At 47.9% G+C, this 24,185-nt stretch overlaps 2 protein-coding genes across 4 annotated transcripts in view; one reads left to right on the forward strand and one right to left on the reverse strand.

Annotated features, from left to right (window-relative positions):
- The window catches only part of MXRA8 (matrix remodeling associated 8), a 543,508-nt gene that overhangs the window by 187,395 nt on the left and 331,928 nt on the right, over positions 1–24,185 (reverse strand). The window lies entirely within an intron of this gene.
- On the forward strand, positions 1,694–15,379 carry CCNL2 (cyclin L2). 3 transcript variants are annotated; one of them, XM_083163383.1, is made up of 11 exons: positions 1,694–2,029; positions 5,390–5,464; positions 6,313–6,422; positions 6,728–6,848; positions 7,625–7,689; positions 9,266–9,365; positions 9,453–9,557; positions 10,782–10,923; positions 11,005–11,110; positions 12,099–12,185; positions 14,272–15,379. In XM_083163383.1, the coding sequence occupies exons 1-11, from the start codon at positions 1,721–1,723 to the stop codon at positions 14,615–14,617; spliced, it is 1,566 nt and encodes a 521-aa protein (XP_083019509.1). In that variant the 5' UTR covers positions 1,694–1,720; the 3' UTR covers positions 14,618–15,379. The 3 variants fall into 3 exon arrangements, with proteins under 3 accessions (XP_083019509.1, XP_083019511.1, XP_083019510.1); XM_083163385.1 differs by lacking the exons at positions 1,694–2,029; positions 5,390–5,464; positions 6,313–6,422; positions 6,728–6,848 and adding an exon at positions 8,513–8,526 and having other exon boundaries at positions 7,666–7,689; XM_083163384.1 differs by lacking the exons at positions 1,694–2,029; positions 5,390–5,464; positions 6,313–6,422; positions 6,728–6,848; positions 7,625–7,689 and adding an exon at positions 7,713–8,722.

Consider the following 24,185-nt stretch of genomic DNA (forward strand, 5'->3'; position numbering starts at 1 on the left):
CCCCAGCAGTTTCTTTTTCATCAGCGAACATCTCTGGTCGCTGATGCAAACGGGACACTGAGCGATATGTCTCTCATCGCAAGCGATATATCCCCCCCCCCCGTGTGTACGGGGCTTAACCCAATCTTGCACCTTCTCAGGGACGAATTTGCTATAAATTCATACTTGCCTACCTGACCCTCTCCATGACGGAGAAAATGCTCTGTTTCTGGACTTCCCTGGTAATGTATGATTGGCAGCACCTGTGGGGAGCTAGGTAATGGATAGGAAAGGTGTTTCACCACAGGTGATGGCAATCTTACATTACCAGGGAAGCCCAGGAACAGAGCATTGTGTCCCTCATGGAGAGGGTCTGGCAGGCAAGTATGGGCACAAAGCACTTTAGTGCAAATTCTGTGTGGTGCTGTGATGATTTGCACTCGCAAATCATTCGCAGCTAATAGGATTGACCCCAATGTATCATATGTATTCTAATGCCATTGTCTGCCACGGGATTTGACAAATTCTTGCGGCAGCCGTGGTGATCTCTGGATCCACTTTGATGTGCCCATTACTGCACATTGGACATGGACGTCAAACACGTGATCTGGCACTTTTTTCACACGATTTGTTTACCCAATGGGTTGACATTGTGTTTAAAACAGGTGATGGTAGTCCAGTGGCGTAGCTACGTTTTGGGCGCCCCGTCGCCGCCCTGCCAAGCACCCCTACCCCGCCGCTCATGCAAACCCCCCCCCTCAATCCCCCACAGCCTTACCTATCACGCTTGTCCCGGCGGCTCTGTTCTTCTGCTGAGGACCACCAGAAAATGCCCGCCCCCTACAGCAGTTTCAGAGAACTGTGTGCTATATGGGGGCGGCCATTTTGTGAACGAACGGAGCCGCCGGGACCAGCGCGATAGGTAAGTCTGCGGGGGATTGAGGGGGGGTTTAACTATAGCACCGCAGCCCCCGGCGCCCCCACATGCACAGCGCCCCCCCGCTGTGGCGCTATAGTTACGCCATACCTCCCAACTTCTGTCCGGAGGAAATAGGGACACTCGCTCGGCGAAGGGGCGGGGCGTATGCAAATGAGGGCGCGGCTTATGCTAATTAGCCGCGACCTCATTTTCATACGAGAATAGACGCTGTGCGCATGTGCACAGCGTCTATTCTACTAGATTGGGGGGTCTGCCAACTGCCACCCCCCGCAGCGGGACAATGCCTGCCGCGGGTGGGACGTCGGGACAGGACCCGAAAATCGGGACTGTCCCGACGGAATCGTGACAGTTGGGAGGTATGGTTACGCTGCTGTGGTAGTCATAAAATTAAGGGGGAAGTCCAGAGACAGAGCATTGTGTCCCTCCTGTAGAGGGTCATGTTGGGAGGTATGTAAAGTGTATGGTCACCTTTTAGAAGAAAGCATTTTATTTAGCTGATAGAATTGGAAGGGGTTATGTTATAGACACTGATACTACTTTTATTTTATTTTGTTGAATATATAATCAATCGTGTGTTTTCCCAGTGCCTGTGTAGTAAACGAAACTGGCCGGCGCTGCCCTGTGCATCATGGGAGAGGACGTCACCGCTGTTTGTGCGAGATGCCCCAGGTTTGAGTCATCCTGGCGGAAATAGGCGGGTCCAGAGAGCCGTTGGGGCACACGATGTGACGTATGCTAGGATTCGCCTCCCTGTGTGACGGACAGCCGTTCCAGCCATACAGAGCGAAGATTGAGTCAGAAATGGCCAATCAGCACGCTAGGGATAGGCGTGGACGAGGCGTAAAGAGACGGGCAGCGCTGGCCCGGCAGCTTGGTGAAGAAGACGGGAAGATGGCGGCCGCTTCCACTGTACCCGCTGCCGGCATACTAATTGGGGACAAGATCTACTCCGGGGTCCTCATCTCGTTGGAGAACTGCCTGCTGCCTGAGGAGAAATGCGCCTTCACGCCGTCCATCGTGGACGGGCTGGACATGGAGACGGAGACCGATCTGCGCTGCGTAGGCTGCGAACTCATCCAGTCGGCCGGCATTCTGCTGCGGCTCCCGCAGGTAAGGGCCTGTGACGCCGGGCCTGGCGTCGCTCGGGAGTGGCGGGGGTGGGTTATGTATTCACGGGTCTTTCTGTGTGTGTGGCCAGGCCGCCATGTATACCCGAGCCGGGCGCTGAGGCCTGCTGTGCCGGAGTGTCCGCGCTGCTGAGAGGACAATGGGTGCAGGGGGCGCGCTACCTCCCAAGCAGCCTCCTGCATCCCCCTATACCCACTGGGGTATAGATACAGCCGTTGTCCAGGGCAACGGTTCTGTAGGTTCCCGCATGCCTGCCACCTGACTATACCCTGGAAATCCCTGGTGGCTACAACGTTCCCGGCTACAGCACTCGCTGGTCCCCGGGTATGTACCAATATATCGCTCGCGTCTCCTGGTGGTGGTTGATTTTGGGGTCATTGGTGATGATTGCCCAATGCAGGAAGCGGCCGGTTACTATAGCAGGGCCCCTGACGTCACCTCTCGTGCAGCGGCTCCTTTGTTCTGTTTCTGGGAAAGCACCCTGCTCAGCAGGAACGTGCAGTGCGTCATAGTCTGCACTCAGTCACCTGTCTCGGGTACTGTGCTGTGGGTTTTTTTCTCTGAAAGGATTAGGGAACTGATCACACACCCTGCCTGCTGGGGTTTTAATTTTGGTCCTTGAATATTAACATGGTTCTAACTGTACTTTTATTACGAGACAGCCTATAGTACAATTTGTGGGCTTTGTGCCGTAAAGGTGAGATGTTTGTAGTAATGATCACATTTGCCATTCCTCTCCCCTGCCCCCTGTTGAATGTTGAAGAACTTCTTCTAGGAATGGGGGGGGGGGGGGGAGGGGAGGAATCAGATGTAGGTACACGACAAAAACCCTTTGCCTCCCGTTATACTGGGGAATAAAAATTGGGCCTGAATTATGAAACAGAAAAACGCAACCCTCATGCCCACAGTTTTGGAGTACTACTATGCATGTTCCTATTGCTGTCCATACACTTGTGCTCAAAATCTAATGATTGTATGCAATATCTCAGATCTGGCCGATAAATCAAATGCTTGTATGCGTTTTTTAAGGGGCCATTCGATGCAATGCGTCGGCACGCTGTTGAATGTCGTGTCGATAGGTAGTATGTGCTGTTGAGTGCATGCTGGTATCCTCCTTTAGTAGGAGCCGTCTCGGCCTCAGTCCCCGTCCACTGCGGTCAGGTCCCGGATCAGCGGGGGTCAGTGGTGGCTGCAGAATTGTTTAGGACACTGGACTGCCCTCTGACTGGCTGAGAGCTCAGCCAATCAGGGCAGCCCAGTGTTTTAAACCATTTCCTCGCCACCGCTGACCCCCGCCTCCCACTAGCGCTATGCTAGCGCTACGCTATACTCCGCCGTCCTCTTCCAGCACCCGATGTGTCATTGTAAGATGGCATGCGACATTGGGTGCTGAAAGGGCACCCAGAGATGCGATATCTTATAAGTGTATGGGCCCATTATACCTGCAGTTTACAAATAAAATAAAGGTACTTGCCTTTTTGGTGGTCTCTCTCCAATAGGGAGGGGGAACTAGGAGTTGTAAGCCCCCGAGGGCATGTAACACTGACACATGGGTCGTGCACACACCTCACATACTTGCCACTGCTGCGGTCGATTGGATCCCGATGCTGAAGGCACTGCTTCGGAAGGTGAGTAATTGCTGCGCAAAATGCTTAGAAACTACCATTTGATAACGTAGTCCTCAGGTTAGGCTGGGGGTACAACCATCAAACTGTACTGCAGGGAGTAGTAAGGATCGCTTAGGGAGGATTTTCTCTAATTCAGTAGGACAGGGGCTCTCAAACTCTGACCTCAGGAACTCACTCAGTTTTTCCAGGTCACCCGGCAGGTGCCAGGTGTCAATTCCTCATTGACACATTTTAAAAGATCCACCAGAGGAGCTAATTATTTCACCAGATTCTAATTATTTAGTTTTTAGTACCTTCTTGATATTGGTTTGAATCTGGTTGCTATGGGCAACCTCCACTGCTATACTCTAATGTGTTCAGGGGGGGTGTTGCTCCACACCAAACCAGGAACAGTTATTGATGGATTGCATTTTGGCTTTGTTGTGCGGATTCAGGAAATAGGATTTCCCCCAGACTCCTGCATCCGAGTAGGACTCTCAACACTCCATAATAAAGCATCACTAGCATTATAGTGATGGAATATGTAGTTATTGGTCTAATTTTGCGCTAGGCTATTTTAAAACTGATACAGCATCTTAACTTCTATGAAGCATTAGGTTCTTCATGTCTGCTTTCCTCATCTGTTGTGTGCCCCTGCTTGGAATACACATGTCCATAGCAGGACCTACAAGCCACAATTTATTACATAGTTAGAGCTGCATTTACTAAAGCTATTAAAAATGAAGAGGTGATATTGCAATGTATCATTTTTTTAGGGTGCAATAGAGCAGGGATAGCCAACTCCAGTCCTCGAGAGCTACCAACAGTTCACGTTTTCCAGGTCTCCTCACAGAATCACAAGTGAAGTAATTGGCTCCACCCGTGGATCATTTATGTGTCAGTCAGTAATGGGTGCACCTGTTCCCCAGCTGGTGATCTAGATAACTTAAAAACACTTTGTAGCTCTCGAGGACTAGTTGGCTACCACTGCAATAGAGTATTGAGACAGATTCTGGTTACTATGGGCTAAATCACTTTTGGAAGCGTTAGGATTCATTTTACGAAGTCAGTGAAATTTTTTTTTTTTATAAGTATGTAGATTTAATACTGAAGATATCTAAACTATGACATAACACATATGGAAATATGTTGTAAACAAAGTTTTAAACCAATCCAAGTGTTTTATATATATTTGATTCATCAAACACCTAAAACCAATTGAGGTGGTTTGGGATGAGTTGGACCGCAGAGTGAAGGACAGCAGCCAACACGTGCTCAGCACCTCTGTGAACTCTTTAAAGACTGTTGGAAAATCAATTCGGGAGAAGTGTGCAAGGCGGTCATCAAAGCAAAAGGGGGCTTCTTTGAGGAATCTAAAAAATATTGTGATTTTGTTTAAAACTTTTTGGATTACAACCTAATTCCATATGCGTTCTTTCATAATTTTGATGTATTAATCTACTGTACAAACAACTCTCTTGAGAAGGTGTGTCCAAACTTTTGACACGTGTATCTATTTATCCTCATGGGACGGGCCATTTCTTCTCATGTGCTTTTCTAAGATTATATCTTTTTTTCTTTTTTTTTTCTTCTCAAAATGTTTCCCATAGAACACCTTGGCTTAGGGGTACTGTGAAAAAAGTTCTGATACTCTAAGGCCCTAAGTGTGTTGGTTTTGACTTCTAACATCCTGTTAGTTGTAGCACGCTAAAGAATTTTTTTTTATTTTTTTTAGGTGGCAATGGCTACAGGACAAGTGTTATTTCAGCGGTTCTTCTATACAAAATCTTTTGTAAAGCATTCAATGGAGGTGAGGGTTTTTTTTTTTTTATCTTTATTTTTTGTATTCGACTTATTGTGCTCTGTACATCTATGCAAAACAAAAATATATCTTGTATAGCGCAGTAGATTCTGTTTTCTTGTGTAAAGCAGCAGATTCTGTTGCGCTTTACAATTGTGAACAGAGATAAAACAAACTGGGCAAAAACAGACAGACTTGGAGGTAAGAGGGCCCTGCTGCAAGCTTACAATCTATAGGGATAATTACATAGAATGCAGCTGGTAGGTAGAATTCTCTCATCCAATCAGCATTCGGCTGGTCTTTTCAAAATATTGTCATTCACCAGCTACTTCCTGCCCGCTGCTGCACATAAGTGTGCCACCGCTGGCACACACCTAGGTCTGGACCCAACACATCACGAATGCACATGGGACCACACATTGGGTCAGAGGTGATGCCAATTTTGGGTGATTTCTCGGCCCTACCCATCTGACTTGTGTGAAATCGGATAGGCGTGTGGGCACCTTAAGCTGTGTACACACGGGGGTGATAGGGGCTGGAAATATGGTCGCAGGTGACCATATTGCCAGTGATGGGAGTGTGCCCCGGTGATAAATCTCCGGATGCGTGCTCCCGTTTTCAGCCCCGTTCTAATCGCTGGTCACAGGAGCTTGCACCTGCGACCAGCTGATTACCTCTGCGGCACCGCCGCAAAGGGTTAACAAAGCTGTGATGACACCTCTAAACTTTGAAATAGGACATATTTATGGTGTAGAGTAGACTGTTCTTCAATGTGTATGGGGCCCATGATTCCCCAAATCATTAAACCAATCCTTAATCCTTCTCCACCTTTTTTTTTTTTTTTTTTTTTTTTAAAGCATGTTTCCATGGCCTGTGTCCACTTGGCATCCAAAATTGAGGAGGCTCCAAGACGTATCAGGGATGTTATTAACGTGTTTCATCGTCTTCGGCAGCTGCGAGATAAACAGTAAGTGTTCAGTTAATGCATCTTGTGCCTCACCTCTATCTGTGTTAGAGTAATCTGCAAGGGGCCCTGAGCTTTGTGAATTCTTCCTTCTTTTTTTTTTTTTTTTTTTTTTCTTTCCTTCTCTTCCTTGGTATTGCAAATGGGTGTATATAGAAATCTGTGCATATTGCCATATTCTGTGTAAGTGATTAGCTAAAGGTGATGTTGGGTCATTTGTATATCCTGTAACACTGACAGTTATTCAGTAGAACCATAAATGTATAGAACAGCCCCAAAAGACCATTACCATTGTTCTCCTTTTGTAGGAAACCATTACCATTAGTGTTGGACCCAGAATATGTTACTCTGAAGAACCAAATCATAAAAGCTGAGAGGAGGGTCCTGAAGGAATTAGGCTTTTGTGTTCATGTGAAGCACCCTCATAAAGTGAGTATAAATTGGTGTGTGTGTGTATATTGGGTTGTCATACAGTCTACTGCAGTGGCTCCCAAACGGTTTGCCTAGGCACACTGGGGTCCCTTGAGTTGGTGGTCCAGGAACAACTCAATGTATATGGTCAAAGTCATGGGTCTTCAAACTGTGGCCCTCCAGATGTTGTGAAACTACAAATCCCAGCATGCCTTGCCAGTTTTACACTCCCTTATAGCAAAACTGTGGCAAGGCATGCTGGGATTTGTAGCTTCACAACATCTGGAGGGCCACAGTTTGAAGACCCATGGTCAAAGTGATGGGTGACGCCAGTGTTGGAGGCTGTCAATCAACCTATAACTGACCAAACGGATGACCAGTACGCGCAATTTACTTTAATATACTGGTCCTCAAACTGTCCTCGGGACCCCGCACAGTTCACATTTTCCAGGTCACCTGACAGGTGCATTCATTACTGAGTGACATTTTAAAAGTTCCACAGGTGGAGCTAATTATTTCACCTGTGATTCTGTGAGGGATCCCAAGAACCTGTGCTGTGAACCACTGGTCAACTGCATACTTCACATGTATTTAATGTTCAGATATCCCAATCTTGAGGCTGCTTTGACTGCAGCTTAGCGTACTGTAATTCTGGGTAGATACTATTCCGGCTTTGAAATGGTGTATGTATTTCTCTGCAATATGTGTAAAGTAGACTAAATGAATGAATATGTAGAAGTATCTGCTTTATCCGGTGCTGCTCTTGCAGTGATACAAATGTATTTGTTTTCCAGGTTATTGTGATGTACCTGCAGGTTTTGGATTGTCATCTTAATAACCACCTTGTCCAGACTTCATGGTAAGTCACTTGTTCCTGTGTATTCCTACAGTTTACACTTAATGCTTTCATGGCTTGCAGGATCTGTAGGGCAGTCCATAGCAGTGCTTGACAATCCCTGTGAGCATCAAAGGAACTAATAGCTCTATCAACTCCAACTGGTTCCTACTATTGACTGTAGAAGATCTGATTGCCATTGACTGAAGGGAATGCATGAGAGTCGCTTCAGCTTTCCCATATTTGGAGTGAAGAGCAGGGAGAGATTTGAAGTGTGCCTCTACCTGTCTTGGCACATTTTCAAGGCTCATCTCATGGGTTTGAAGAGCAAGTTGAAACCCCCCCAAAGTATTCAGACCTCCTCAAAATGACAAGCATTCCCTTAATTGATCACATGGCCTAAAATACAAGTTGCTTTATATAAAATAAGATGTAGACCTAACCAAACAAATGGTTTATACGCTGCTTGCTGGAAGGGTTGAGGGTGGTATTTGTGCCCAGCAGACTTCCTATCCTTCAGCCCTTACGGAGAAGATAGATAATTAGAAGGTGGTACTTAAAATGGTCTAAGCTCATTCAGATTTTATTTCATTGTGACTGTGATGAATTTGGTTTGGCTTTTTTTTTTTTTTTTTTTTAAACTGTAACTTGTATTTTAGGTTAAGTGACCATTTAAGACTGCATATAGTTTTTGTCTTTAACTTGTCTTGTTGCTGGGAGATCGGGTGATTATGCTTAAGGGATAAAAGGGGTTGGTGTAATTCTGACTGAACTGTCTGGTACTTTTATTATTAAATGGATGGAGAACCTATTTTAACTTTTGTTTTCTGTACTCTTTTGATCAAAGGCTAGCCTCTGAGGGTAAGTGACTAAGACTTCTCCTCTGCTGTCCAAGCGCTTTGGTGCAGGGATAGCTGCCGTCTTCAGTCAATCCCAAGCAGGTTCCCCAGAAAAGAAGGCTGCCTCTGGGTCAGGTGGTATACATCCAGCGGAGTAACCGGACTCACCGCTCCTCGTGGTTTCCTTTCTTTTCATGACCTTTTCTTCACGATGAAAAGTAGTGTTTTTTTATTCCGTTTTAGTTCTGTTTTTTTATGCTTTTTTTCTTGCAATCTACAGTTTTTAGTTTTTAAATGTCTTTTTCTTTCTATGCAAAAAGTGCCATTGTATATAAGTCTATGAACTTAAACAAGTCTTACTGAAAATGTTAAGTTTGATATGTCCTTTGTTCTACTTGTTTCAGTATTTAGGACAATGTCTGTTTAGTGCTGATCTCACCGCCTTAAAACATGTGCAATATGTTGCAGCATAATGGAAATCTGATTCTATAAAAGTTGCTGGAATCCTTTTTAGTGTGGACCTCTCCACTTGGACATCTTAGAAGTGAAGCTGGCTTTAATGTCCCAGACATTCATTAGACTATATGGCTTCACTATAGGCTTTAACCTATAAAGATTAAAATTGGTTCTCCATCCTCCTTACTCTTGTAAGCTCTCTCCATATCAGACGGGGCAGAAATAAGCACCTTATCCTCAGTAACAGTAGTTCACGTTCTTCTGGGGGTTATAAGTCTGGAATGGCTTTTTCTTTATCATTGCAGGAACTACATGAATGACAGTCTTCGCACTGATGTATTTGTGCGGTTCGATCCTGAAACCATTGCCTGTGCTTGTATCTATTTGGCTGCAAGGATACTGGAGGTCAGCATTAAACCCCCTTCCCTTCTCTTCTCTCTGGCTCCACTCCCTTACTTTATGCTTGATCTCAATGTGACTTTCTCTCTATAGATCAGTCTCCCAACTCGTCCACACTGGTTTCTTCTGTTTGGTGTGTCTGAAGATGATATTAAGGAGGTCTGCCTTCAGATTTTAAGGCTGTACACCCGAAAGAAGGTATGTGTAAGAACATCCCTTTACATGGGTCTACTGGGTGATGGTGTGCATGGAAAGCTTTCTTTCATCAGTGCCCCCACACAGATGCTGTGCCCCATGCTGGGCCCTTCTTGGCTGCTGTTTGGGGACCCTTTTCCCAACTCCAGCTCAGACCACAAACACCACAGGAATGTATCAAAGATCTATTGCAAAGCCGCCCTGGCACATTTATAAAGGGCCAGGGATCGTGTCTGTTTTATGCATTTTATATAATTGTAACAAATCAATAAAATAAAAAAATACAAGATAGGCTCAGACAGAGAACTTAAACGCCTTTAATGGGCATAAGTCATAATACAGTAATCTGTAACTTGTCAAAGCAATACAAAGACAAACGTTGTGATATGAATGTAATACCAAAGCTCTATATGGTAGGAGTCTCTTCACCCCGCTCCCCAACTACACCGTGTTCTATTACAATAAACGAATACCATGCTCTGATTCCCTTGCACACACTGCAACATCTTGCAATAAAATGGTGAGGAAGCGGGGAACAGCCAAATCTTTTGCTATTTAGTGAAATGCCAGTCCTTAGTGCACACCACCGATAGATAGATATTTCTATTTTATTGTGCAGGCTGAGAAGGACCCTTGTATTAGATACATTACTGAAAAGGTTTTTTTCTTGTGGAAGACCAATTCATGGTGTTCCCCTTCCAGTTTTGCTCATTTTTATTTGACTTCTTTCATTCGAGTTGATTGGTCACAAATAAAGTATGCCCAAAAGGCGCTTCAGCCTGTCTTGATCAGAATGTGATACACCTAAGTGGATTGAAAATATTCACTCCCACTTTATAACAACGTATAGAACACTACCCCTGATGAAGTCATAAAGACGAAAAGCGTTGGGTGTTCGTTTTCCTTACTCTGAAAAACTACAATTGTGCCAAAGGAATGAAAAACATTTTATTGTATTTTTATTAAATGTGCTGAATTGCTTGAATACAGTTTAAAATTATTACGGTTATCTGAATCTGTTGGTGGTGGTCTACAACAGAAGCGCACTTTATTTTTTTGATCTGTAGATATAAATATGTGGCTGTTCTCTCCTCCGCTCCTGTTATTTACACTTCAGCATTTGTGACCCTTTCCCTTCAGGTCTCAGTCCTAAAACCCCTCTATCTCTCCTTTAAACAAAAGTATTGCATGTGTTCTCTTATAACCTGCCGCTGTATTAAATTCCAGATGGATTTGGCTGTTCTGGAAAGTAAAGTAGAGAAGAAAAAGCTGCTGATGGAGGAGGCTAAAGCCAAGGCAAAAGGACTGCTGCCAGATGGAACGCCACGCTTAGATAATGCTCAAGAGTTTTCTCCCAATGTGAAAAATGGTATGTCATTCAAAATGCCAGTTGGGGGTGTGTATAATGGAGTTTGCTCCTACCTAGGTCTAACGATATTTGTTGTTGCAGAATCTCCAAAGGAAGGAAGAGCAAATAAGCTTTCCCCTACACTGAAAACCTCCAAAAGAAAAGGAGATGGGGCCAAAAGAATCACGTCTGCAAGTCCTGTAAATGGGTGAGTTGTGTATTGCAAATCTGCATAATGCACTAATACGTTCAGTGGTTTCTTGAGCCAAAATGTTGATCTATTAGAAGTGGGCACCTATATAACTGATGTAACCGTTGCTTGATGCACACTCCACTGCAAATATTCCTCTTTAGGCCCATGCACACTGGGTGACTTTGAGCAGGACTCGGCTCAGTTTTGTCTTCTGAGCTGCTTTCCGCTCAAAAGCCTCCCAGTGTGTACGTGGCAGTGATGGGCACTGATGCGCACTCCTGTAGCTCATCTGTTGGTATTACCAGCAGACAAGTGGTGGGGTGGATGGCTTTCCATAGCGTCCAGTCTTCCATCCCCTGGGAAAATCTCTAAAACGCACACATCGCGCAGTGTGTATGTACCGTTTTAGTTTGCAGAGAGATCTGCAAAACCTTAGGCTTAACAAGGAAAGTAGCCTGGGGGTTTAATGCTTTGTGTGACCCCAATAGCCCCCTATGTGAGAAGTGGTATAGAGCCTATGGGTGAGAGAATCCTTATAAACTTATAAAGCGGCAATACTTTACACTGCAAAACCAAACTGGTTTTGCAGTGTAAATGATTGCTGCTTTAAAAAAAAGCGGGAGATTTTTTTTTTTTTTTTCCAAAGCTCCCACTTTCTGATTCTCTCATCCTATTACATTTCACCCCCCATAGCTCGAACAATGGCCAGGCATTGAAACGTTGTATGTGTTTGACCTATGGACCTTATTGGAATACAAGTAAATGGTTAAAGATCCCATGAGTGATTCTTTATGTATATACTTGGTTTTGCCAGTCTCATCTCTATATGTCACTGATGGAACGCCAGTGAAGGGTGTACCCAGAGAGCCTCCTCGTTCCTCAACTGTACACTTCATCTGTGGCATGTGCCCAACACAACAAAGTCCTGTGTGTGTGAAAGGGGCATGTGGTGACCTCCAATAACTATTTGTGACCTGAAGTTAAATATGTGCTCTTATTACAGAGTTAAGAAAGGAAGGGAGAGCGGCAGTGGCAGCAGGGACCACAGCTATTCCCGGTCCCACTCCCGATCTGTGTCACCAAAAAGAAGGTGAGTGTTTAATATGCTGAAACTGTATAACCCTAAAATGTGAAGCTTTCCAATAATACCCCATTCACACGGAAATCCACGTTCTGACCTGTACACTACGCATGGCTTGTGGGCTTCAGATCTTCCCCCTTTACAGACGCGGGTGACTACATAAGGTTATTCCTAACTTTTCACTGTTCAGGCTGAACCCAGGTTCTTCTGGCTTAAAGTGGAAGTTTGGAGTTGATCTCTTCATGCGACTGACAATAGTGCCTCAGTTCCCCTCCAACTACGACTGACAATAGTGCCTCAGTTCCCCTCCAACTAGTGCTCCGTCAGGGAATCGGACATTGAAATGGTTTTACAAATGGACGAATTTCCTCAATCCCTGACCTGGGTTTGGTCCTAGACCTGGGTCATGCAGCAAGCACTGGCAAAGACATGGGCTGACAGTCTGTGTGAAAGGGGCTGTAAGATGGATGACACTGTACTACGTAATTTACAGTTCCTTATATAGCGCAGCATATATTCATATAGGGATACATAAGGATACTACTTGCCATTTGGCTGAAATAAGTGTTTTTTTTCTGACTCCTCTTAAATGAATAAGCAAACTTCTCTGGCTTTGTGTTTTTATTAAATGCAGTATACTGTAGTGACTTAAATTGTTTGCATAGAAACATAGAATGTGACGGCAGATAAGAACCACTTGGCCCATCTAGTCTGCCCCTTTTTTAAACATGTGACCTCAAACCATATTTCATCCTTATTTTTTTGTAAGGATATCAATATGCCTATCCCAAGCATGTTTACATTGCTCTACTGTATGTGCCTCTACCACCTCTGATGGGAGGCTATTCCACTTATCTACTACTCTTTCTGTGAAGTAATTCTTCCTCACATTTCCCCTGAATCTTCCTCCCTCTAGCGTCAGTGCGTGTCCTCGTGTTCTGTTGCTCCTCTTCCTGTGAAGAATGTCTCCCACCTGTACCTTCCTCCCCCTAGTGTCAGTGCGTGTCCTCGTGTTCTGTTGCTCCTCTTCCTGTGAAGAATGTCTCCCACCTGTACCTTCCTCCCCCTAGTGTCAGTGCGTGTCCTCGTGTTCTGTTGCTCCTCTTCCTGTGAAGAATGTCTCCCACCTGTACCTTCCTCCCTCTAGTGTCAGTGCGTGTCCTCGTGTTCTGCTGCTCCTCTTTCTGTGAAGAATGTCTCCCACCTGTACCTTCCTCCCTCTAGTGTCAGTGCATGTCCTCGTGTTCTGTTGCTCCTCTTCCTGTGAAGAATGTCTCCCACCTGTACCTTCCTCCCTCTAGTGTCAGTGCATGTCCTCGTGTTCTGTTGCTCCTCTTCCTGTGAAGAATGTCTCCCACCTGTACCTTCCTCCCTCTAGTGTCAGTGCATGTCCTCGTGTTCTGCTGCTCCTCTTCCTGTGACTAATGTCTCCCTCCTGTACCTTCCTCCCTCTAGTGTCAGTGCATGTCCTCGTGTTCTGCTGCTCCTCTTCCTGTGACTAATGTCTCCCTCCTGTACCTTCCTCCCTCTAGTGTCAGTGCATGTCCTCGTGTTCTGCTGCTCCTCTTTCTGTGAAGAATGTCTCCCACCTGTACCTTCCTCCCTCTAGTGTCAGTGCATGTCCTCGTGTTCTGCTGCTCCTCTTCCTGTGACTAATGTCTCCCACCTGTACCTTCCTCCCTCTAGTGTCAGTGCATGTCCTCGTGTTCTGCTGCTCCTCTTCCTGTGATGAATGTCTCCCACCTGTACCTTCCTCCCTCCAGTGTCAGTGCATGTCCTCGTGTTCTGTTGCTCCTCTTCCTGTGAAGAATGTCTCCCACCTGTACCTTGTTATAACCCTTGATATATGTGAAAGTTTCTATCATGTCCCCCCTTTCCCTTCTCTGCTCCAAACTACACATATTAATATCTTTTAGTATTTCCTGGTATGTTTTGTATTCTAGGCCATGCACCATTTGAATGTACTCGGCTGTTCTTAATAGACCCTTCACTATCACATTCTGTCTTCCATTGTGCGAGTGCCTTCCCCCACCAGCATTTATAGAACTTGAACAGGTGACATCTCTTTAAAAGTAATTTTATTTATTTTTTATAGAAAAAGTGAAAGCTACTCTACATCCAGTGGGACGAAGTCACGCAGTCACTCGAGAAGCCGCAGTGATTCACCACCTCGAAAACCAAATCATGGAGTCTACAAAAGCTCCAAAGGTCACGTGTACAGCAAGAGCAATGACTATAAATATACAGGACACAAAAGGTCCCACAGCAGGAGCTCGTCCCCAGCTCACAGCCGCTCCCACGGGAGTCCAGACTCCGGGAAATACAAGAAGAAAAGTCACTACTATCGTGACCATCGGAGAGAGCGCTCGCGATCTTATGACAGAGTGAGGCATCGGAACTATGACCGAGATTACCCTGGACACAGCCATCACCGGCGTTAAGATGGCGCAACCGGGTTGTGGGTTTTTTATATTTATTTTTATACATTTTTTTTTTTTTTTTTTTTTTTGGTTCTTCCATCCACCAGTCAAATTACGTTGCTTGGTGCTAATTCCCAGAATCTGCTGCTGCCAGGCCCGACTAAAAGATTTTAGCCTAATTCATATAATATATATATATATTTTTCTCACTTTGACTGTATACACAATATCTGAGTAATGCTGGTGTTCACAACCTGCGTTTTCTAGATATGGTGTTCTGGAGAAAAACTTTTGGCGTCTGCTGTCCACTCATGTTACAGCGTGACAGTGGTTCATTCACTACATTATAAATGTAAAGCAGTCTATGTAATGTAGGCCTATATTAGGTCATACGATTATCTCTTCATCCTTTTGGGACATTGCCTTAGAAATCATCATTTTTGGAGGCTTGTAAATAGCTACATATATGGAGAATGAAGATTTGTACAGGAAGTTCTGTAAGAATTGTGATGTGTTTGGACTGTTCTGTACAATATTTTATATCTTTAGCGGCCGCGCTGGACGTGAGCAGCCACAATTCATTTCGTATTGCATATGTCTTATGATCACGACACACATGCAATTCTACTCAGGATATTTCATAACTCAGAGAATGGTAGTAAAGTGTCATTCTGCTTGTATAACAGGTGTATGAAAACAAACCACAGCCGAGCTGTATCAGTTTTATTGGTATATCAGGGCTGTATTACTCTTCTTTCATTAAAGTATTGGATTTTGTATTTACTCTTTTGTCCTGGCTGTCTCTTCGTACACTACAGGGGCTGGATTAGGTTATGGTTCAGAACAGCCTACAGCTGGGTACTCATACAGGCATCACTTGATCTACAGACTTATCGGACAGGATGTTCTCTATACCCGCTGCCTGATTCGTTGGGACTGACTGTATAGGTTTGGGTGCTAGTGTGTAGTTTTATGAAGGGTCTACTACATGGGTCTTCAACCTGTGGCCCTCCAGATGTTGTAAAACTACATGTTCCAACATGCATTGCCACATTTTTTCCTATAAGAAGAAGAATTTCAGAGGCAGCGCTGATTCAAATAAACAATTTAAAATTTATTAAATGACACAATTTATACAATTATTACTCAGATACCGGCCGGTACTTCAATATAAAAAACAAATATAAATAAATAAAGCAGGATTAAGCAATAAAATTTGTTAGTGGCTTGCTGCAATGATCATTATATCCACTTTCTCTCTCTCCAGCTTTCAATATAGATTAGTATGCAGATGGACAATTAGCTCTCAGAGCTTAGTCCAGGTTAATGGATTAGATGGCATGCATGCTTTTAGTATTAGAAAGAATTATTTGAGAAAACATGGAAAATGGATGGTGCTCAATTGAGCTATAACCTGCCCGCCTCTGGCTTAGTCACTCGGTCAAGCTGTGGGGAATTATCCGGCTGTTGATTCCTTGCTTGTGTGCAAAACAGCTCCCAGGGTTGGATCCACAGCGGGGTGTGCGGTCACGGAGGCGGAATGTAGGCAGGAAAGCACGGTGATGCAGCAGTCGGCACCTGGTCTCTTTAACGCGTTTCTTGGCCTTTCACAATCTGCCGCTTCATCAGAAGGACGTATAAGAGCATGCCAAAAAACCTCAGGGCATGCTGAGACATGTAGTTCAACAACATCTGGAGGGCCACTGGTTGAAGACCTGTGGTCTAGTTATAAAGGGTCAGCTTACAATCTATAGCCGCGTTATACCGGTGTATAATGAATAGACGCGCCTCTCCGTTTATTACAGGTAACACTACTCAGAATACTATTGCAGCTGTTTGTACTGGTATTTTTATCGGGTAATTTTGCAAAACTTTTTATATCCTAGTAGTGATTCCATTGTATGGGTCACACTGTAAAAAAACTTATTGGGGGTTAATCTGTGCTTTAATACGTTTGAACTACAGGGATACGGTTACTGGCCTTACAGGTTTTAGAGTTGATGCACCCCTCTTGCTGGAGGGGGAGGTGTACCAAGTGGGGTAGTATTCAGGATGGATGCTTATACCGGTGTTTAAACCAAAGGAAATAAAAGGCAAACATTACTACAGACGGCAGGATGTACTAAGGTAAAAATGCGGTAAACCCCCTGTTTGTGGGGGTTTTACTGCATTTTCAAATGTACGAAGACTTGGCTGCTGTGTCTTCGCCGGCCAGGGTATGGCTGCCTTTGGGTGGCGATATGCCATAGAAGCTTATGGGCGTCTAATGCCCGCCGGCCGCAGACCCTGCTAGTCTTCCGTCAAACTCTTCCTCCCCCCTAGCAGCATGTCACAGCCGGAGGTTCTGCTGGCTACAGGGAGGAGGCGGCGGCATTGGGAGAGAAAACTTCCCCCTATAGGAGGAGGGAGGGAGAGACCTGAGCTGTGACAGCGAACCCCTGCATACCACATCAAAGGTATCGCGGGTGGTCTTCGTCACCACATTCTGATGCTAGTCAGATATGTTGGTACATATGCGCTAGCATTGCTGCGGTGGGTGGCGATGTATTTTAAAACCTTGTGCCCAGATAGTCTGCATTACAATCCGAAACCTCAAGATCATTGTGGCCTTGCCTCACCTTTACCATGAGAACACCTGGACCCCTACCTATGAAGGACATTTCTCAGGCCTACCCTTCATGGTGAAAGTACCAGCCTACATAGCCACACTTCCAGTGTACTTGAATGTGCTCTCCACTTTCTCACACCCACCCATTCTGCTCCTATGAGTCCAGGACATTTGAGACCCCCCTCCCAGCGTATTCTTATATCCCTGTGCTGTTCCTGTAATGTGTACTGCCACAGGTTGCACACCCTGCCAGCAGTGATCTACACAGTGCACCCTAGCTGCTTCCCTTGGATGGGTCCTCTGTGGGCAGCATGTGCTTCAAGTTGATGGTCCTATACCATGTATATCATGCAACTACACAATCATCCGCTATCCCGTATCTGCCTTGGGTCCTTGTATGACTTGCCTCCCACAGTGTAACCTTTGTAATGTTTCATTTCTTCTAGGGGTAACCCTACACCACGCGCCCAAGATGGCCGTCTTACCTGGTACCTTGTTAGGGAGGTATACACAACTCATGGAAGTAATCCAGAATGCCTGCACCAACACGACATTGTGCTCTCAAGGCTTTCTTCTATGTCTGTGTGGCTTATCTATTGCTTTACTACCCAAATTCTATGTATTCCGTGCATTGTTTTGATGTCTGTGAAACGCCTTCAGTCCTGTTGGAGAGATTGCGCTGTCAACAACTGGACTGTCAATCACCGGCGGTTCCTGCAGCAGCTGTACGAGTGGATTGCCTTCAGACACCGAGCGATGTGCCGCTATATCTCCTAGAAGATATATTGGGTGTTCGCTGTGTTGCGCAGCCAATGAGATCTAGTGAAAGATGCTGGTCGCAGATGTATTGATTGGTACACGTTAGGGTCGATCCGATTAACCCCGAAGGGTGTGCGAGTTGCCATTCAAGCTGAAAAAAGCACCCAAATTAACTAACTCGCACCCTTCGCAGGGCTGAATTCACTGAAATTTGCTCGCACCCCTGGAGGTGTGCGCACTTTTCAGGGAATGCGGCCCGCCGTAAAGTGCGTCCGATGTGATGATTCGCACTCAGCGTATCATCCACACCCTTCGGGGTTAATAGGATCGACCCCATTGGCTGATGGTCCATCAATATATATTGACCACTCAATTAAATGTCTGATAAGAGGCCTACACACTGCCCAATATAATATATATTCTCAATATAATCCCGACGGTCAAAATCCCTTATAGTTCATTCTACCGACGAGGACAAAATTCCGACATTTAAAATACCGACAAGGTCAAAATACAGACATATAGAATGTACAGGTGAAACTGTCAACATGAAATTCGGCCAGTTATTTATAACCGACACATTGCCCAGTGCTTTTCAGAATATTTGAATCTAATCAGTCCCCGCCCCAGTGGAGCCTCTTATCTATGTGTAACAGGAAGAGGAGCAGCAGAACACGATTACATGCACTGACACTAGAGGGAGGAAGATTCAGGTGGGAGACATTCTTCACAGGAAGAGGAGCAACAGAACACGAGGACATGCACTGAAACTAGAGGGAGGAAGATTCAGGGGAAATGTGAGGAAGAATTACTTCACAGAAAGAGTAGTAGATAAGTGGAATAGCCTCCCATCAGAGGTGGTAGACGCAAATACAGTAGTACAATTTAAACATGCTTGGGATAAGCATATTGATATCCTTACAAAAAAATAAGGATCAAATATGGTTTGAGGTAACATGTTTAAAAAAAGGGGCAGACTAGATGGGCCAAGTGGTTCTTATCTGCCGTCAAATTCTATGTCTATGTGTACATTAGGGCGGAGTGAAAAAACTGAAATTGAGAAATTCAAAATCGGCTAGTGTGGGAAAGTTGTGACTTGACCTGAATAAGAAACGTGCAAAAGCTTTTTGATCTGAGTCAACATGGTGAAAATGACGAAAACTGTGAAGATGCTCCGATCTAGTTAAAATTATGTCATGCTGCCTAATGCGGGGTACACACCAGGACGACCCGCTCACGATGCACATCGTGAGCGGGTCGTCAGTGTCTCGTCCGACCCGCTCACGATGACGCGGGAGGGCACGACCCGCTCACGATGTGCACCGTGAGCGGGTCCGATCCGATGGCGACCCGCACCCGGTTCTATGGTCGTCATTGAGATCCTACCTGCAGCAGGTAGGATCTCAATAACGACCGACCGACCCGCGGGACCGCGCATCGGATCGGAATCGCTCCACACCAGGTCAGAAAAGGGCCCAATCAGCACACAATCTACATCCGATTGATCGGAATTGGATCTAGATTGTGCTGATCGGGCCCTAGTCGTCCTGGTGTGTACCTAGCATTAGAGTGGTTTATTAATATACTTTAGCTTAGTAAAAGAGAGTACGAGCTTGTCCTGGTGCAAAGTGACTGACTGGCGGGAGAAAAAATCCCTGATAAATGACCCATTTTCATGGTTTCAATTGTGAATATGGTGTTTTCTCCGGAACGTGTTTTTTTTTTTTTTTTCTTTTGGGCGAGGAAGCTTTGTAATTGATGTGATCAGGAAAAGAAACTTGCTGGAAAAAAAACAGGGTAAATACCTTTTGTTTGCCTTTAGTAGAGTAGTGTACCTATGTGTCTTCTAATGTCCAACAAACTCTTTACTGAATGCTCCAGTAAGTTCAGTAACCAATGCATTACACTCTGTTCTTTAGGTGCAGGATTTAAAACACTTCTGTTTATTTGTTTATTAGTTTATTTGTTTAAAAAACAGTTTTGCATCCCCTATGCTGGGAACACGAATGGGCTGCATTACGGCATATAGTTATGCCAAACATAAGCCAATATATTAACAATTAAATACGTTGAAGTGTAATATGATGTAATAAACAAACACATCTAATGTTTAGTGATATTTAAAATGATACCTTAAACAGTTTACACTGTTACTTGTAATACTTATTGTAAAGGCCCCCATACACTATGCGATTTTCGGCCGATTTCACCCGATTTCGGCTCTTTGGGCCGATAAATCGGGTGATATCGGCCGAAAATCGTATGTGTTTGACATCTGATCTGATGTGCGGCCCCGTGCGCATCAGATCGGATCAGGGCGTCGGACCTGCTGACCATAAGATATATTGGCATCTGACTCATCATGGGTGCTTTTTAGCAGCCACGATGTTTCAGATCCGATATATCATGTGTACCTTCTACTGTGCTGCTACCTCCTTCCCGTGGGACCGTCCTCCAACCCCGGCGCAGCAGCAGAAACAGAGGTGACGTCACTGGAAGGGGCAGGCACAACGGGAAGTAGAGAGAGCAGCTGCAGCACCAGCGTCTCTGAAGTCTGAACACAATCAGTCAAACAAGTCACACAGCCTCTGGAGCCTGAGCTCCATCTTCCCTGCCCGACAGACAGCCCGGCAATACGAGTAGGTAGGAGAGAGAAAGCAGCAGAATATGGTTGTGGTCAGAACCCCCCACCTCCCTCTTCCCTGCTGCTGAAGTACAGCTAAATTGAGGGCAGCAGAGCCCTCTGCTGATGGAGGTCAGCTTCAGTGCGGGCAGCAGAGCCTGACCCTCTCCCCTGCTGTATGTGTGTCAGTGTTTTTGTACCCAGTGTGCTAGGTAGGGATGGCCAATGGATTCGGCATGAAAAGCCGGCGGTCGGGATTCCGGCGTTATAAATCCCGACGCCGGAATCCCGAATGCCAAAATCCCGACAAGGGGTGGGGTGGGTGGGCGGGGGGGTGTGGATCGCCCCCCCTTGCGGGCTCGCTGCGCTCGCCACGCAGCGGGCCCGGTGCCTCGCTACGCTCGGCACACTAATTTATTCTACCTCCGAGGGTGTCGGGATTTCGGCGTTCGGGATTCCGGTGTTGGGATTTTGAACGCCGGGATCCCGACCGCCGGGATTTAAACTGCATCCAATGGCCAATAGTGCATACACCATCGACGATTGCCATCGATGGTGATTCTGCACCCAGCCATCTATAGTAGTAAACATTTTGATGGATAACCATCCATTATATGTGACTGGACGGCCTGTGGGCCAATCAGAACTCGTGGTGGTATTTGTTTAGTTTCACGGCGGCAGCTCTACACCACGCTGACAACGTAGCAGGCGCCACCGTGAAACTACACTGGGAGCAGGGGGGGGGGGGGGGGGGGTGGTTTATACTTACCGATCCCCGGCGGGGAAGTGGGCGGGGCCTGGTGCCCTCAAGCCTCTTGCCATGCCCAGGGTTGCCCTGGCAACTGTTGCTGGCCCCCAAAGCGGAAGTGGGCGGGGCCTGGCGCCCTCAAGTCCCTTGCCATGCCCAGGGTTGCCCTGGCAACTGTTGCTGGCCCCCAAAGCGGAAGTGGGCGGGGCCTGGCGCCCTCAAGTCCCTTGCCATGCCCAGGGTTGCCCTGGCAACTGTTGCTGGCCCCCAAAGCGGAAGTGGGTGGGGCCTGGCGCCCTCAAGCCCTCTGCCATGCCCAGGGTTGCCCTGGCAACTGTTGCTGGCCCCCAAAGCGGAAGTGGGCGGGGCCAGGCGCCCTCAAGCCCTCTGCCATGCCCAGGGTTGCCCTGGCAACTGTTGCTGGGCCCAAAAGCGGAAGTGGGCGGGACCTGGCGCCCTCAAGCCCCCTGCCATGCCCAGGGTTGCCCTGGCAACTGTTGCTGGCCCCCAAAACGGAAATGGGCGGGGCCTGGCGCCCTCCAGCCCCCCTGCCATGCCCAGGCTTGCCCTGGCAACTGTTGCTGGGCCCCAAAGCGGAAGTGGGCGGGGCCTTGCGCCCTCAAGCCCCCTGCCATGCCCAGGGTTGCCCTGGCAACTGTTGCTGGCCCCCAAAGCGGAAGTGGGCGGGGCCTGGCGCCCTTAAGCCCCTTGCCATGCCCAGGGTTGCCCTGGCAACAGTTGCTGGCCCCCAAAGCGGAATTGGGCGGGGCCTGGCGCCCTCAAGCCCCTTGCCTTGCCAAGGGTTGACGTGGCAGCTGTTGCTGGGCCCCAAAGCGGAAGTGGGTGGGGCCTGGCACCCTCAAGCCCCCTGCCATGCCCAGGCTTGCCCTGGCAACTGTTGCTGGTCCCCAAAGCGGAAGTGGGCGGGGTCTGGCACCCTCAAACCCCCTGCCATGCCCAGGGTTGCCCTGGCAACTGTTGCTGGGCCCCAAAGCGGAAGTGGGCGGGACCTGGCGCCCTCAAGCCCCCTGCCACGCCCCGGGTTGCCCTGGCAACTGTTGCTGGCACCCAAAGCGGAAGTGGGCGGGGCCTGGCGCCCTCAAACCCCCTGCCATGCCCAGGGTTGCCCTGGCAACTGTTGCTGGGCCCCAAAGCGGAAGTGGGCGTGGCCAGGCGCCCTAAAGCCCCCTGCCATGCCCAGGCTTGCCCTGTCAACTGTTGCTGGCCCCAAAGTGGAAGTGGGCGGGGCCAGGCGCCCTTCAGCCCCCTGCCATGCCCAGGGTTGCCCTGGCAACTGTTTCTGGGCCCCAAAGCGGAAGTGGGCGGGACCTGGCGCCCTCAAGCCCCCTGCCATGCCCCGGGTTGCCAAGCAACTGTTGCTGGGCCCCAAAGGGGAAGTGGGCGGGACCTGGCGCCCTCAAGCCCCCTACCATGCCCAGGGTTGCCCTGGCAACTGTTGCTGGCCCCCAAAGCGGAAGTGGGCTGTCACAGGTTACTCATATATTTCAGAGTTATTTCTAGTATATTAACAGTCTCAGGTTTATATTTATATTGTGGTTTAAATTCCACTTATTCTGTCCAGTATGTTGGTACTATCCAGGTTGCCCTGGCAACTGTTGCTGGGCCCCAAAGCGGAAGTGGTCGTGGCCAGGCGCCCTAAAGCCCCCTGCCATGCCCAGGCTTGCCCTGTCAACTGTTGCTGGCCCCAAAGCGGAAGTGGGCGGGGCCAGGCGCCCTTCAGCCCCCTGCCATGCCCAGGGTTGCCCTGGCAACTGTTGCTGGGCCCCAAAGCGGAAGTGGGCGGGACCTGGCGCCCTCAAGCCCCCTGCCATGCCCAGGGTTGCCCTTACAGCTGTTGCTGGCCCCAAAGCGGAAGTGGGCGGGGCCAGGCGCCCTTCAGCCCCCTGCCATGCCCAGGGTTGCCCTGGCAACTGTTGCTGGCCCCCAAAGCGGAAGTGGGCGGGGCCAGGCGCCCTCAAGCCCTCTGCCATGCCCAGGGTTGCCCTGGCAACTGTTGCTGGGCCTCAAAGGGGAAGTGGGTGGGACCTGGCGCCCTCAAGCCCCCTGCCATGCCCAGGGTGGCCCTGGCAACTGTTGCTGGCCCCCAAAGCGGAAGTGGGCTGTCACAGGTTACTCATATATTTCAGAGTTATTTCTAGTATATTAGCAGTCTCAGGTTTATATTTATATTGTGGTTTAAATTCCAATTATTCTGTCCAGTATGTTGGTACTATCCAGGTTGCCCTGGCAGCTGTTGCTGGGCCCCAAATCGGAAGTGGGCGGGGCTTGGTGCCCTCCAGCCCCCTGCCATGCCCAGGGTTGCCCTTACAGTTGTTGCTGGGCCCCAAATCGGAAGTGGGCGGGACCTGGTGCCCTCCAGCCCCCTGCCATGCCCAGGGTTGCCCTTACAGTTGTTGCTGGGCCACAAAGCGGAAGTGGGCGGGGCCAGGCGCCCTCCAGCCCCCTGCCATGCCCAGGCTTGCCTTGGCAACTGTTGCTGGGCCCCAAAGCGGAAGTGGGCGAGGCCTGGCGCCCTCCAGCCCCCTGCCATGCCCAGGCTTGCCCTGTCAACTGTTGCTGGCCCCAAAGCGGAAGTGGGCGGGGCCAGGCGCCCTTCAGCCCCCTGCCATGCCCAGGGTTGCCCTGGCAACTGTTGCTGGGCCCCAAAGCGGAAGTGGGCGGGACCTGGCGCCCTCAAGCCCCCTGCCATGCCCCGGGTTGCCAAGCAACTGTTGCTGGCACCCAAAGCGGAAGTGGGCGGGGCCTGGCGCCCTCAAACCCCCTGTCATGCCCAGGGTTGCCGGGCCCCAAAGCGGAAGTGGGCGGGGCCAGGCGCCCTAAAGCCCCCTGC

Source organism: Crinia signifera, chromosome 19 (genome assembly GCF_055691185.1).
Source record: "Crinia signifera chromosome 19, ASM5569118v1, whole genome shotgun sequence".
In the NCBI taxonomy this organism is placed as follows: domain Eukaryota; kingdom Metazoa; phylum Chordata; class Amphibia; order Anura; family Myobatrachidae; genus Crinia; species Crinia signifera.

What these genes read in the sequence shown, in the direction of transcription:
- CCNL2 (XM_083163383.1), top strand. Translation starts at nt 1,721, where the DNA reads ATGGCCAATCAGCACGCTAGGGATAGGCGTGGACGAGGCGTAAAGAGA. An exon ending in TTGTAAAGCATTCAATGGAG is followed by an intron (nt 5,465 to 6,312) that starts GTGAGGGTTTTT and finishes TTTTTTTTAAAG; the next exon opens with CATGTTTCCATGGCCTGTGT. An exon ending in TTCTCCCAATGTGAAAAATG is followed by an intron (nt 10,924 to 11,004) that starts GTATGTCATTCA and finishes TTGTTGTTGCAG; the next exon opens with AATCTCCAAAGGAAGGAAGA.